Here is a 15535-nt window from a genome sequence, read left to right on the forward strand (position 1 = left end):
GGGCATCCCGCAACAGAAATCCGAAGCTCCTTCAATTGGAATGTATAGGTTTAACAGTTTATTTGGAGAATCTTCGGTGTGGAATACATCCTGCATCAGGTAAATAAAAACAATTGCAACAGTCGCGCATTCGATGCGCTACTTGACAGTCCTATGAACACACACGCCCGCGATCCAGGTGGATAGCACCCGGAGCTGGTCGTCCAGGAGAACGAAGTCCGCGTCCGAGCCAAAGTCCAGGGTGCCCTTCTGCTTCTCGATCTTCAGGCACTGTGCTGGATGCAAGGTGGCCGCCTCGATGGCATAGACCACGGAGCAGTCTGCAAAACGGAGTACTCAATGCGAATTCTAGCGGGGATCTGGCACTCACCGGTCGCCTTCTGGAAGATCCGCACGCACTCGTCCATCGGGGCGATGCTGCCGCACAGCGTCTCTGTGCCTGCGATGAACGCCTTGCCCTGCTTAACCTGCAGCGGCAGCTGTCCGATGTGGTGGACACCCTCCTCGAGGCCCAGCGCCGATATGGCGTCCGTCACCAGGATCAGGCCCTGCGGATGCGTGCGGTAGGCGATCCTCAGTGCCGCCGGGTGCGTGTGCACTCCGTCCGAGATGATGCCGAAGTACACGGTCCTACCGTGCGGCACTGCGTCCGAGGCCAGCAGTCCCACCAGGCCGGGATCGCGGTGGTGGAACGGCAGCATGGCGTTGAACAGGTGCGTGATCAGCGTGGCGCCCTGCTGCACGGCCCTCTCTCCGTCGCTCAGCGAGGCCATCGAGTGGCCCAGGGCCACGGTGATGCCTCGCTCCACCAGCTGGCCAATCACCTCCGGATCGGTGACCTTCTCCGGCGCCAGGGTGATGATCTTGATGCGTTCCAGCGAGCCGTACGTCTCCTTCAGCGTGCTGAGTCCCTTCAAGCGAGGCAAACGAAAGGTAACATTTGAATGATCTCGCCGCAGATGTTGGATATCAGGATATCAGCAATGAGAACTCGTCTCCCACCTTATCAATGGTCTGTATGCAGTGCTCCGGATGCGCACCCTTCTTCTGCGGGTTGATAAACGGACCCTCCGCATGGATGCCCAGTATGCCGGCGCCCTTGGGAACCTCAGCGGGAATGCGCGGCAGGATGGTGTGGTAGCTGTCGCTGGGCGAGGTCACCAGCGTGGGACAGAAGGAGGTGACCCCGCTCTTGACCAGGCCGCGTGCCACCGTGGCCACGCCCTCCTCGATGGTCTCCGTGTCGTAGGAGAAGTCCACGCCATAGCCACCTGTGGAGATTGTGGACTCGGGTTAATCAGCCATCTTAGATTGGGTTATGTTCCTGACAGCCTTTGTCTCCCGAAGACAAGGAGGTAGGTCGCTTATCGCGACTCAGTTTGACCACAGCGAACCCTCGCTGCAAGTGCCCACTGTAGCCCACTTGCGGTCGCGCTCAGCAGCTTGGGGCCTGCGAAGTCACGATAAGATTAACTCGCTCCGATTACGAGTGCTCCATATTGCGGCTTGCCGTTTGTCAACGGGTAAACAGAACGGATGACCTTGGCGGCTGATTGGAGCGCGGCGAAAGTGCCAATTAGTGGGATTGCAGGCCAAGTGGCGCGGAATTGAGCCCAGCAACATGGTGTTCTAATGGGAAACATGATGAATGTGGAAGTGGGACCGGGTTCAACGACCACAGCTAGCTGCTCTTTCTTTTACAAGTTTCAATTTTTGATCGTGGAACTATAAATTTGACATAGATCTTTATCTATAACGATTAAGTTGTTATCTTGGGAAATCATAGCTAAGGAATGCGATTTCTGCAATCTGCAGAGCACCAAAACGAAATGTGTAGATCCTAAACCTAAATTATCTTTATCTACTGCACACAAAGTGGATTCCATATGGGTTCTTTCACTTGAGAGCCTAGAGACATGATGTCATACGTTCTTCTCAGTGCATCGGGGAGATGCTGTCGCGCGCGCTTCTCGGGGCTCACCATTGATCTGGAGGTCGATGTAGCCGGGCGCGATGATGGCGCCTCCGCAGTCGATGCGACAATGGGCCTTGGCCCGCTCGTCGAAGAACACAGGCTCCGGGTTCACGATCCGGCCGTCGCGAACCCACAGATCCTCGTGGATGATCCGGTGGTCGCGTACCAGGCGGCAGTTGGTGAACTGCAGCAGGCGCTGGCTGCTCGCCGGGATCTTCTGCTCCGGAGACACTGGCTCCTCGCTGGTGCACTTCATCCGGACGTCCATTGGTGGGGGCTGAGGAGCGCAGAGGGCGGGGCTGGCGATGCGGGCGGAATGAGCGATGGCTCGCAAATAAACAGGGGAGCCTAAACTAAACTGAAACGAAAACGAAAAACGAAAAACAAAAACAAAAACGAACTCAACAACAATCAGATGTTGTGCTGTCAAATAAGCTATTTTATAGGCCTTTTGGCTATTTGCTTCGCTACATCATTACGTAGCGCCAATAGTTGTTGAACATGATTGTCTGAAAAACTAACTGCCAATTAGCGTGCAATATCACTTTTATGCATCACATATAGAATGATTGTTGATTTAAATAGCACAGCAACATATATAGCATTTGTAGTAGGAGAATAGCTATTCTCTAGCTAATTAAGCGGCAGCACTGACGTGCTGAAGCAATCAGCTTCTGGCCGAGGGCATTCGATTCGTGCCAATCGTTATCGACTAGATTCAAATTGAAATCCACCGAATTAACTAAATTCCGGTGACATCCTTTTGCCATCCATCTGTTTAACCAGTTGTCGCGGCCTTGCGCCACCGACCCCGTCCAATTTGTTTTTATAGCCAAAGTGCCGGCTCCTTCGATGGCATCTCGTGGACGCTGCATAAAATGGCAATATTTACCCAACAAGCCGTCGGAAAGCAGGCCGAAAATGCAAATGCAGATGATAATGACGACACGGCGCCCAAACAGCGACAACACAGGGCTTCAGGTGACTAGGAACACTGGGAAAAACACGCGTTTCCTCTGTTAATGTACACTTTATTGAAGGAAAGCTCACTGATCGAATTTCCTTTGAATCTTAAGTTGTTTGATAATGCACACACTTTATCGAGTTCCTTTTAAATTTAAAGTGGAAGTTGCTTACTAGTAAAATACTTTATAACTTCATATATAATATAATACCTAAGAAAACGAATCAAGAAGATATAACCATAAGCAACAAAATAATGTTATTAGATATAAACATACTTGAAAATTCCCAAAAGCAGTTTCCGTTTTCCAAACCGGCTTCATTTTATTTTAGTTACTTACTCAATATGATTAACTATGTTTTTCTCCGAGTGCCTCGTGTTTGACGTGCTGCTGGGTGTTGAATGTTGGTGGCTGGGAGCTGGGTGCTCCTCTGCCTCAGCTAATCCACAATGGCCGACATTTTAAATACAAATTGCAGCGCTGTTGCTGTTGTGCCCATCCAGGTTATCCAGCCCATCCAGCCCAGCCAGCCCATCCAGCCGGGCCACCCACTTCCAAATGAGTTGCAATTTTTGCACACACCCAGGCACACATTGTGCAGCCGGCTCGTGGAACATGAACTGCACTCGAGGTGGGATAGGTTCGCTCTTTTTTGTCTATTGGCAACTGATTAGCATTTAAATTAAAATGTCGCAAAGTGGCCTTACCGAAATGCTCCACTCTGTGTGTGCTGGCCCCATGTGTCCCCTTTATGGCCATGGGAGTCTCTAGTGATTTGAAATCACTTGAATGCTTGCACAACAGTATGCTTTAAACAATGCACTTCGGCGATGTTCTTAAAAAATTTGCAATCCCACAGTTTCGAAATAGAATTGTATACCTTTTTATAATTATACCCATCACTCGTAGAGTAAAAGGGTATACTAGATTCGCTGAAAAGTATGTAACAGGCGGAAGGAAGCGTTTCCGACTATACAGAGTATATATATTCTTGATCAGGATCTGTCTGTCCGTCCGTATGAACGCCGATATCTCGGAAGCTATAGAAGCTAGAATGTCGAGATTAATTATGCAGATCCAGAGATATCCAGAGACAAGCATAAATGCAGCGAAAGTTTGTTGACCCATGTTGGCACACCCGCGCCAACGCCCACACTTTTAAAAAATTTGCTAATTATTAGGCTTGAAAATTTTTATCAATATGCAAAATTTATTTCCCAGTATCTATCGGTACTCCTGAAAAGTTATGAAATTTCGCATTCACACTAGCTGAGTAACGGGTATCTGATAGTCGGGGAACTCGACTATAAGATTCTTCCTTGTTTAATCACGAATGGTGAAACGTTTGGTTGGTAGTTCGTTCAAGTCAGCCTTCGGTGGTCTACTTTTGTAACGGATTCTGTGCAGAATTTGTTTTTGCTTTCTTCTGAAGATTTGTCTTGATTCTAATATCTTTTTGTAAGGAAGAGTTTGGTTTTTAAGATCCATTCGTTTTCTATACGAATAGAACGACTAATCTTAACGTGGACTCTCCATACCTTGTTTACTTAAGCTTTGCTAATTTAAAAGGAAACATTTTAAAATTCAAATTGATTTTCGATCAAGTTGGCTATGCTTTCATTTGTCAGAATATTTCGTTTCGCCGGAATATTTAGTTCACTTTCGTTTCACTACTTGACTGAGAAACAAGCTCCAGGGCACAACCCAATTCAGAAATGTCGGAGAATTCGGACGCGGAAGCAACGCCATTTGGAAACGACGAGTTGACAGAGGATCCTGAGGAGCCGAGTGGATCTATCTGTCGAGATCTAAGGAACTATAAAAGCTAGAAGGTTCAGATTAAGCATACAGATTCTAGAGAAATAGACGCAGTTGTTTCTTTTATTTTGCCATGCACATTTATTCAGTCAGCATTCAGCGAATACTTTCACTTTAAAGACAATTTGCAGATATCCTTGCTGCTTTTATCCGGACTCTCAGTTGGTGGAATACCCTGTGATTCGCCGGCCACAAATTGATTCATCTGCCCGACATTGATCGAGTCGCCTTCGCAATCGATGTCGCGACTCCTGTCCATTTTTCATGGTCACTTATTGTCCCTGTGGCTGGCACGCCTTCTGCTCTGTCCTTTTGTTCTGTTCTCCTCTGTTCGCCTGCGGCGATATCCTTGGGCGCCTTCAACTGCGAAAAGGACCTTTTGCATATGTATGCGCTGCTTATCCATTGTGTGTGCGGGATTGTGTGTCATCTATGCTCACGTATCAATAAGTGCTCGGGACGTGGGCTGAATTTTTTATTGCAGCTTGTGTATGCACAATAGTGAATGTCGCAGGACCACAGGACCAAGGCGAAGACGCTTGTGTGGGCGTGTGTTGGTATGTGTTGGTGTGTGGGTGTGTGCATGTGTGTGGGGGGCTGTGAAATTGCCTGTGAAATATTTTTTGTGTACACACACAACGCCGCAATACTATCGTCCACAACTGAGGTCATCACACTAAGCCACCGATCAAACATATGGCAAACATAATTAATGGAGTAGCTACACTCGAAATTGCATTTGGCAAAAATACAGCAATTAATAAGATTAAGAAATTAAAAAGAAATCAAATAATTTGTTGTATTTGAATTAGTTTATCGATGCAAGTATAATTGTAAAAACCATTATAAAGTGTAAAATAAAATCTAATTTATGAACATTTTCCTTTTTTGGTAATCGAGCTATGAAATAGGGACTGTAAAGTGAAATGCTTTATGTATTATATAAATCTATAAAATGATTTAGGTCAAACTATCAAGCTAAGCTTATGTTTTTGAATGAATGAACCATTTTTTACCTTAGTTCTAAGCCTTTTTAGTAATCAAGAGTAACGTATTTAATCAAAAGTATGCCTAAAATACTAACATTTGCTAGGAAATTTGAATATAGCATTTAGTATAATTTAGTATAATTTTCCGATTCTCAAATCTCGTAGTGCTAGATTTGCGACCCCGCCTGTGTGTGTCGATAAGTCCTTTTTGCGGAGCGCGCGGCGGCAGGAGTGTTTCTAAGCCGTTCTCTTTGTCATGGAGCGCTTAGCTGTAGGCGTGGCAGCACGCCCAGCTGGGAAAATTGGCCAAGATGGAATCAAATCAGTTGCAAACCCAACCAGCCATGGCCAAGGATGTGGAATGCGGCCGGGATGGCGGCTGAAACTCAAGGACACTTTGCCGTAATGCGAGGAGCGGCGCTTCAAGACTAATCCAGATGGGGCAGTCAGGTCGGGCGATTACCTTTGAACTGTGCAGAATAGGCGGATAGTTGGCTAGTTGGCTAGTTCCCTCCCAGGATGCCAGCAACCAAATCGCTCCCGGGAAATTTGTCTCTATTAATTAGGGCCAGTTGCGTGGAGCGAGGAGGGTGCTCCCTCCCGGTGGCTGCAATTGATTTATAAGTCAATGGAACGACGTGCATAAATATTTGCCAAGACAATCTAAATAAATTACAGTGCAGCTCGCATGCTCCGTGCCGAATATTTCGCCCGAAAAATCTCATGGAAAATGCATGCGCTGCCATGAGCGAGAGACAAAGTCCAAGGACCGAATGGAAAACGGACACGGGCAGCCCGGATAAATGCTCCGGCTTACTTATTAACTGGCCTTAGGTCCTCGGTCCTTCTGTCCGCTTGTCTGTCCGTCCGTTTGCCTGTCCGTATCCGTGTCCGTGTGTCAGATTTACTTTACTTTGGGCCATAATTTGATGTATTGTGCAATATGGAACGCAATTTAAATATGTGCGCAATTACGTAAAATGTTTGCCAGCCGCTCCTCCTCGTCCCCCGAAATCCGTGTCGGTATATTCGACACCCATCCACCATAAGCATCACCAAGACACCCAGTCCCGCCGCTCGGGCAACGGATTTTCATGGAATCCGATTCAGAACCGAGCGGCCCAACGAAAACCAACATCCGTTGCTGTGTGCACGGTTGACCAAAACGATTCCGACCATTTCGGACGCTGCAGATGATTGAGGCAGGTGCCAACTAATCAAAAATGGTAGCAATTATAATTGATTAAAACGGTACGGATGATGGCCACGGCAATGGACGTGGATGTGCGTGTGGGTGTGGATGTGGATGCAGTGGGGGGGGGGAATCCGTCCTGGGAATCCGATGATGGCGTTGAAGTCTGGGGGCGGAAATGCAATTGCATCAGCACTGTTTACAGCTGTTTCTGGTCGAGCGTTTGGGCCACGCACACTGGGATTTGGGTAGCGAGTTGTGGGCCAAAGATACAAAGATACTTTTGTCAAATGTGAGGAACATGCACTTTGCATTTTGGGGCAACTTGAAGAAGAATGTGATAAACCATCTCAAAGTCTCTTAAAATGCTTAGAAGCTTGTGTGTTTTTGTTCGATTTTTAAAGCAAATAATCAAGTTATTATGTTTGCTTGTTTAAAGTAAATGTAAGGAGTAATTACACCAACTAATGGATAATAATACACAGTGCAAAACAGATGTGTTTCCACTTTATTTTAGGTTGTCTTACGATTTCGCTGATTGCCAATCCAAACATCTACACCTTGCAATAATTGCGAAGTTTGACCACTTTAGTGCGTTGTGCAATACTGGTCGGAGTCACTGTTTTTTGCCAGTGTGCAGCAGAGGAAACAATCCGATCGCATTTTGCGCTTTGCACGCGCTATTTGATGCGGTCCAGTGGTTGGCAATATTCATGCGTTTTCCGAGCAAAAACTGATTAAGTCAACACACCCGATTTTGGATTCTTGTTTAAGATTGACGGCCGGCACAGCTGCAAAATCAAATTACAGTCACTACCACAAACAGATCTAATTTTTGGGGATTCTACTCAGACAAGCCACCATATGAGTTCATATTATAAACAATTGAACGTATCAGGATCAGTAATTACATTTGTTAGTCACTTTCGTCGCATTTTGAGAGTATAGCTACCCATATATAAAACATCAGACAGTAGTGAAACGATGACGGAATGTATAGCTTTCCAAATGCCAAAGCAATTGCAACCCTTTCCCCTTCACCTGTATTTCCGCTCCGGTGTGATCAATGGTCATTCAAAATGCTTTGCATTTCGCATCCACAGAAATGCCGTGAAATCAATTTTGCAGCAAATTTTCAATATGCAACAATCGGGGGCGCGAATGCGAATGCCGCCCACTTGGCACTTGTCCTTCTGCCACTTTTTGGTGCAAAAGTAGCCACCCACCATCCCACCTGGCCTGTGGTCGTGGTCGCCTTTTTAAGGGACCAAAGCCAGAACCGCACACGAAACCCGAAAATGTAATTGAAAAATGATTTTGTTGCACATGGACGGTAGGATGCGGATGCGGATGCGGCACCCACTGCCAGGTGACCAGTGCCCAGAAATGGGCCCAAAAACCAGGACGGGCCACTCCTCGAACTGGGATGATTGCATTTTCGGCACTAGGCTTTTGGGCTGCGGCGGCGGGCTTTTCGCCAATTTCGAGGGCGGTCGAAAAAGTTTAATTAATTCGCCGACCTGGCCGGAATCAACTTGGTTAGGCGAGCTGCTTGAGCTGCTTGAGCTGCCTGGCCTCAGCTAATTAGCATATAAATGACATTGTCGCTTTATGCCTGCCATTGTGTTTGCTTATTGATTTAGCATTAATTGTTAATTGTTAATAACCGGCGGCGACCGCAGCGCGAACCGCACGGTTTAACGCACCTGACAAACCGCAGCGCACTCCCACTCGCCGACCAGCACCATCAGCAAGGACATTCGTCACCAGCCAGGACACTCGCTGCCGGCAGAGGACGGGCAGAAGGACACAGCTGCCGCCGAGCGAAAGGCGACCTCTGGATGGGCATATGAATTACTAAAATCACTCAATTCACCATCTTGTTCACACTTTTTTTTTGAAATAATAAGCATTTTCCACCGATTACTTTTTATAGTGTAAACACGTTTTTTTTAATGATATTTAATCGATTAGTACTTTAGTTTAACATAATTCTTGTTCACTCTTTTTGAAATTAACATTTTTGATCGATTTCCCCTGACTTTAAAGGTTAATAGCTTTATTTTAGTAATAATATAAGTTAAATTAGGTGATATGGGCACATTTGAATAAAAGTGTTTGTCTAGATTAATAAATAGCTTAGTCAGTTTTCCATTTAATTATTTACCACTTGCTCATTGTCTTAAAAATGAGCTATAACAATTCCGTTGTTGTTAAATATAAATAAATATTAAGTGCTTAATGCGCTGAAAACAAAGATTCTTAACCAAAACGTTCTTATTTTCTTAAGTGGCAAAATTTGCATATGTTAATTGCGTGAGGATCACGATTTTGTTGGTTTCGAAAAAACACTCCGAATCTTTTCCAAATGGAATTCTAAATACTTCGTACTGAACTTGGAGCTTGAGTCTTGAATTTTCAAAAGTGTTTCTGGACAGGGTTTTCCAAACTTTCCTAGCTTAAGCTACTCTGTCGATATCCAAATAAATTCCATTCTTTGTCACCTTTTTCGATGCCCCTTAATAAAGTTTGGGCTTTCTGCTGGCAGTGTCAATATATTTCGACCACAATTGCGGGGGCGAGGCTGTCACCTGGCGACACCCACCGACTATTGGCCATAAGGCTCGGTCTGAGGATTCGGGAATCGGCGTGGGGTTTGGGGTATGGGGCATGGAGTACCGGGTTCCTGGTCCCGTCTGGTCGGGATCACTTTCGCTCGCTGCCTAAACACGAAACTCAATTAACTTGTTAATTTATTTGAAATCTTCTTTGTCGTCCTTCGCCATTGAAAACCACTTTGGGGTTACCAAGGCGACGGTTCGGATGGTTCGTCTGGTTTGGATGGAAGTTGCTGCTCTGCTAGCAGGCTAATCTATTTTGGCAAAAGGATGGCAGCCCATTAACAAGCAAATCAAATTGTAGTGATGCACATGGGAAGATTATGGAATCGGTTTCTATTCTCCTGGTTTAAATGGTCCGACTAGCTTTAGCACGCAAACTTAGTTACTAAGACTTTGACCAGCTGGGGGGTTAACAACAATCACATTAGATCATATATTCTGCGGAAAACAACATGGAAATGTTAATATTGAGTTGGTTTCAGTGTATGCGAATAGTTAAAAAATATGTCCTAAAAATACAAATGTGCAGAGTGCTTATTTATAGGTGAATCACCTTAAACTTCGTTCCTAAACTACATTATGGTATATATCGATTGTAGCACAAGTTGGTAATAAATAAATAAATAAAATATAAAGTTTTTATGTTATTCATACTTATACTACTATGCAATCAAGGAATAATATTTATATTTTTATATATTATTATTATTAATATTATTAAAGTCTCAATGCATTATTTACATAATTATTCCATGATATATGTAATTTATTATACTTATAGATAATTTTCGCATTTACCCTACTTCATTTTTGGCATCTCAATCGGTCTTCTAGCCGCTTTTCCTTCAAAATCTCTTCAAAGATTTTCCGTTAAAATGCAAAAGAAGCTTGCAGGCTGAGTAATTTCCATGTGGATTGGGGATTGTGGTTAGCTAAAAATCGTTTACCGTTGCTCACTTTAAACTTTCGTGCCAAGGAAGGGTGTGTGGGGGGGGGGTTGATTGTGGGCGGTTGGTGTTGGGAGGTGTTGGGTGTATTAGAGTGGTGTTGCAAAGTGCGGGCAAAGTTTTTGCTCGGTATAATTAAAACTAGGCAGAAACAGCGTCGAAGACAAACGGAATTGTTTACATGTGTCTTTGTTACAGTTACAGTTATCCATTGGTGGCGCTGGATCCCGTGGGCGGTGGGTGGTAGGTTGGTAGGGTGGTGGGGTTGTGAGCAGCGAAGGAATATGTTATGTTTCAGTTTCATTTTCAGCCTACATTTCAGCTGGCGGCATATTTTCTCTGCCCGTCTGTCTATTCCGTTCAGAGCTGTCAGATCTGTCCACTTTCCAGATAGATTTCACTTATGTATTATTTAACGAAACTTAAGTGTAGACATGAACTTAAATTGTTAAATGTGGGGCAAAAGAGGTCGTTTTTTCAAAACGCACAAGCCCCAAAATGTATGCTACAAAATTGATGTATGATACGCATAGTTGCATATTCATCTTATTATGTACTATATGCGTATTTATGTAATTACGCATATAAACGTATTCTTTAAATAACTAGTGCGTGTGCTCCTTGAATTAGGTAAAATTTGGCTACCAAAAATAGTTCTGTCCTATTTTGGGAGCAGTAATCGTACTCACTAGACTTTCACCACAGTTTCCGCTTTAAAACAGCTGACAACACTGATCCCTCTCCTTCGCTATCTCTCTTTATCGCAGTTGCATATGCAAGACATCCTGCCCGCTCACTCACTCCTTCGACGTCATCGTTATCGTCATCGGCTTCGCTGAGTCACTCCGTTCACGCCCATTTTATTTAGCATTTTGTTGTTTTTTCGGTTTCCTGCGGTTTTTAATTAAAATTAACTTTGTTTATTTTGCGCTTTTACCCACCTCTCCGCCGTCTCTGTCGCTCTTCGGCCGCCTCAGACAAAGTGATGTTGACTCTCTCACTGTCCTTCTCTCCCCCAACCCCACCGTCCTCCCCTACTGTTGTTGTGTTATTGTAGCTGCATGTAATTGCCGCCATTTGCGTTGTCGTCGCCTCTTCTTACTCTTCCTCTTGCTGCTCCTGCTCCTGCGAGTGCAGCCAGTTAAGCTGCTTTACAGCCAGACTTGACTGTAGCCGACATTGTTGGAAATGATTCCTGTTACAGATGGCATATTCAGCTATTTTGTAGCCTATTAACTGAATAAAGTCATTACTTAATTCGAAAGAAAGAAACGGCTGTGTTAAATCAGAAAGTGCAAGAACTATTGGCTACTTTTCGGAAACGACACCGGGCAGCACTGACTCCCGCTGCCTGCCCTCTCTCAAATTGTTGTTGTTAGTTTTACCTGTTGGCAGACAGACAAAAGCTTAACCAGCGGAAGAGAAGAGTTTCGCAATCATCGTCATCATCTCTCAGCGAGAGCGAACGCCGTTCTCGCCCTGCCCCACCACCCCCGCCACTATGGCATCTTGTAGTCGGCTTGTTTAACTTTTGTAAGTTTGTTAAAGTTTTTGTTATGCCTGCTGGTATTTGGTATTTACCCCGCCGGCCTCCCGCTGTCATTTGGATTAGTGCATTTTATTTGCATTTTGATGCAATTCACTTATTTGCAAAACTGATAAAGCTCCCCGAGGGAAAGTTCTGCAAAGCGAAATGATACGGGCGCGATTTTAGGAGTAATGTGTTTTGAAACTATGTGCATATGTATGTACATGCATGTAAGTTCATCCTTCAAGAAAGACAATCAAATCGAAATAGCGGCATATTTCGGCAAGTCAAAGTGTATATACCCTATCAATCCATATATCTCTTAATTCTTATATGTATGTACATGTGTACATGTATGTGTATGTATACAAAAAAAGTACTGATGTGTGGCGATTATATCTGGTTAATTGAGAATCACTTGTGCTAAAGCTCATTTAATCGCAGAAAGTGGACTGGCAACCATTGTGGACCTATGCGTGGCTCTCGTTGTAGTAGATATCCATGCTGATAATCTCGTCGTTGGGCGCCATTATGTTGATGGTCGGGGCCATGGGCATCGCCATCACTCGTTGGCTGCTCACCGTGCAAATTGAGTGACGATCGGCCGTGGGATCAATCAACAGGCTGCAGTTGCGACTGGGACACCTGTCCGGCTTGGCCTGCAGATGCGGCGGCTGCGGCAGTTGCTGGGAAGGCTGTTCCGCGAATACGGGATCCGTGCACCGCGCCTGATTTAGCTTGGCGTAGAGCTGCTCGAGGAGCTCCCGAAACAAGGAGGGATTGACGTTGATGCTCACGCACAAAAGCACGAACCAGTCGCCGTATCCTGCGCTGGCCAGGACTTCCCGCACATGCGCCTTGGGCATGCCCTTCAGGTGGGTGCGCAACAGCTGGAGGCGCAGCTCCGGGCAGCAGATGACCAGCAGGCGATAGACGATGTTCACCGTGGCCAGCAGGGCGATGAACAGGAACCATACGTACAGCACGGCGAAGATCTTCTCGTTCAGGATGTTCAGCGGCAGCACGCACAGGATGTCCATGACATTCGGGGTGCCACTGGGCCCATACACGAACATCTCGCACTTGGCCACCTTGGGAAAGACGCGCGACGTCATCAGGTTCCAGAGGTTCCAGTCGTACACGGGTATGGCGGCCAGGGCGTGGATGTACTTGTACCAGAACCCATTGAAAACCACGTCCATTAGCCAGAAGTTGAGGATCTGCAGCGGAGGCGAAGGAGCAGTTACACACCTGGTCACACCGGCTTTTGGCATTTCAATGGGGTTTAACTCACGCTGATGAACACATTGAGAAGCTCACAGAATGAGTACTTGATCGAGTAGCACCAGTGGATGGGGGCGAACTGGGCGCGGAAGTATCTGGTGAGCATCTGGAGGCGGGTGCGGTAGGTGGCCTCCACGATGAGCGCGTCGCCGACCTCGCAGCACAGCTGCTCCATGCGCTGGCCCTCCCACACCTTCCACAGGAACGAGGGGAAGTAGAAGAGCAGCGACTGAAAGAGCAGGATCATGAAGACCCACTGATAGTAGCGCAGGTACATCCGCTTGGTCACGCCACGCGTCTCCGGCCCGACGCCTTCGGCGATCGATATGAGCCGGGCGTACTGCTCATTTTGGGCCACCAGCGCGCGCAGGCTGCTCACGTTGACATCGTCGGCGGCGCCGGAGGCGGGTGCGTAGAGGGCGTATTCCCAGCTTCTGGCGCCATCCCACTCGTCCTCCGCCGGCAGGATGTAGGTGCCCATGGTCCAGCAGTAGGACTGCACGTAATCCGCTTGCCGCTCTGAGCTGAGGCACAGGATCGGCTCGCCGAAGTACTGTTTCGCGGATAGCAGGAAGGTGCAGGTCAGCAGGATCACGATGGTGCACTTGGAGTGCAGCGTGAATATCGGGTCGTATATGCGCACGGTCTTCAGGCGCAGGTAGTTGGACAGCGGCTTCACGGCGGCATACATCTTTCCGGGACTCCAGTGGCAAGTGTGGGATAACGTTTGGGCTTGGCTTTTGGTCTCAAGAGTTATGGATTGCTCGGGTTCGAATTTGTTCGGCTGTCCTGACTTTTGCTTGACAATTCGACTGAGTGGATCAGGGTTGCTTAGAGTTCGATTAATTACGATAACCGTTGAATTTCGAATGTCACACATCTTGTACTTAAGCAGGAAACCTTAAGTTCGCCTGGGATTTAGCTATATAATAGGCTATATAATAGTTATGTTGGATTAAAGTCACTTTCAATTAAATATTTTACATACTCTAAGTTTTAGTTATATTATCTAGTGTTTTGTAACTTTTGTTTTGCTTCTAATCGTTTTAAATAGTTACTTGCTGCGAAAAGCAACATTAAATATGTTTTAAAATTGCATATAAAACTGTAGGGCTCTTTTGCCAATTAAGAGATAAGAAAGAATGGAGTCCTTTCTGCAAAATAAAAAAAAATACATACTTTGTAGCATTGAAATCTGATGTAATTAATATAATACACTTGTGAGCTGATTTAATCCGAGTGGAGTTTGCTTTTCGAGTTGGTCACATCCTTTCGCAGTTAATTGAATTGAATGGCATTGTATTATGTACGAGTATTATTGTATTATTATCTTTCCAAATGCATTGCTGATATTAAATGTATATTAGGGATTATTATGGCAAAGACCCTAGTCCCAAGATAATAGGCATTCCGTTTCCCATTCACAACCAACTATTGAATGGAATGGCCGTATTAATGGGCATCTCTGCCGGATTTGTGCACCCATCGATGGGGCGGCGTTGCCCCGGTGCGATTATGAACAGCATTTGGAATTCCATCTAGGAGTCGACTTTTCAGAGCTCGTATGTATGATGATCACGAGCTGTGGGAGCGCCGGCGAATGGCAATAATAATAAAATGATTAATCGATGCTACATGACTGCATATACAAATAATTCCCAGCGGTGTGTCGTCATCAGCGTCATTACCCACATCGCAGTCCCCGTCATCGTTATCATCATCATCATCAGCATAGCCATCATCATAATCAGGAGTTGGGGCCGGTGGGTGGGTGGTGCTTGGTGGGTCTGGCAAATACATCGTCATCAACATTATCATCATTTGCCGGTGCAAATGTTTATTGTGGGAATTCGCTGGCTGCGACGTGTCCACTGGCTTCGAGTCCAAGTTCCAGTTCCAGTTCCAGCTTCAGTTTCTGTTTCGGTACAGTTCAGTTCCGGACCCCATCGATTCATCCATCCATCCTGTTATCCTGCCAACCTGCCATCCTGCCATCCTGCCACCTATTCCCGCCACAACTCTGGCACAAAAATTAAATTTATGAATTGTTTCGTTTGTGCGTGACCAGAGATTTACAATAATCAGAAATCGGGAATCAGGCAACACGCTCAGGAGACTAATTAGTCCTGGCCGTATACTCGTTATATGGTGCCAAATTGTAATTATAATTTCTCGTGTCTGCCAATTGCCCAGTCGCAGTCCCCGGCATCCCGGCA

General features: G+C 45.8%; 2 protein-coding genes across 4 annotated transcripts; both read right to left on the reverse strand.

Moving 5' to 3' along the window:
• Window positions 1-35: 35 nt before the first annotated feature.
• Window positions 36-2385, reverse strand: LOC117148573 (N-acetylglucosamine-6-phosphate deacetylase). Of its 3 annotated transcripts, XM_033316037.1 has the most exons (4): window positions 1982-2381; window positions 1003-1271; window positions 371-911; window positions 36-320 (listed from the first exon to the last, which is right to left on the reverse strand). In XM_033316037.1, the coding sequence occupies exons 1-4, from the start codon at window positions 2241-2243 to the stop codon at window positions 139-141; spliced, it is 1254 nt and encodes a 417-aa protein (XP_033171928.1). In that variant the 5' UTR covers window positions 2244-2381; the 3' UTR covers window positions 36-138. The 3 variants fall into 3 exon arrangements, with proteins under 3 accessions (XP_033171928.1, XP_033171930.1, XP_033171929.1); XM_033316039.1 differs by lacking the exon at window positions 1982-2381 and having other exon boundaries at window positions 371-903; window positions 1003-1170; XM_033316038.1 differs by lacking the exon at window positions 36-320 and having other exon boundaries at window positions 531-903; window positions 1982-2385.
• A 9958-nt stretch (window positions 2386-12343) lies between these two features.
• On the reverse strand, window positions 12344-14112 carry LOC117147372 (innexin inx6). The gene is made up of 2 exons (XM_033314241.1): window positions 13330-14112; window positions 12344-13255 (listed from the first exon to the last, which is right to left on the reverse strand). The coding sequence occupies exons 1-2, from the start codon at window positions 14008-14010 to the stop codon at window positions 12506-12508; spliced, it is 1431 nt and encodes a 476-aa protein (XP_033170132.1). The 5' UTR covers window positions 14011-14112; the 3' UTR covers window positions 12344-12505.
• Window positions 14113-15535: the final 1423 nt, after the last annotated feature.

The sequence above is a fragment of the Drosophila mauritiana genome, chromosome X (genome assembly GCF_004382145.1).
Source record: "Drosophila mauritiana strain mau12 chromosome X, ASM438214v1, whole genome shotgun sequence".
Classification (NCBI taxonomy): Eukaryota; Metazoa; Arthropoda; class Insecta; order Diptera; family Drosophilidae; genus Drosophila; species Drosophila mauritiana.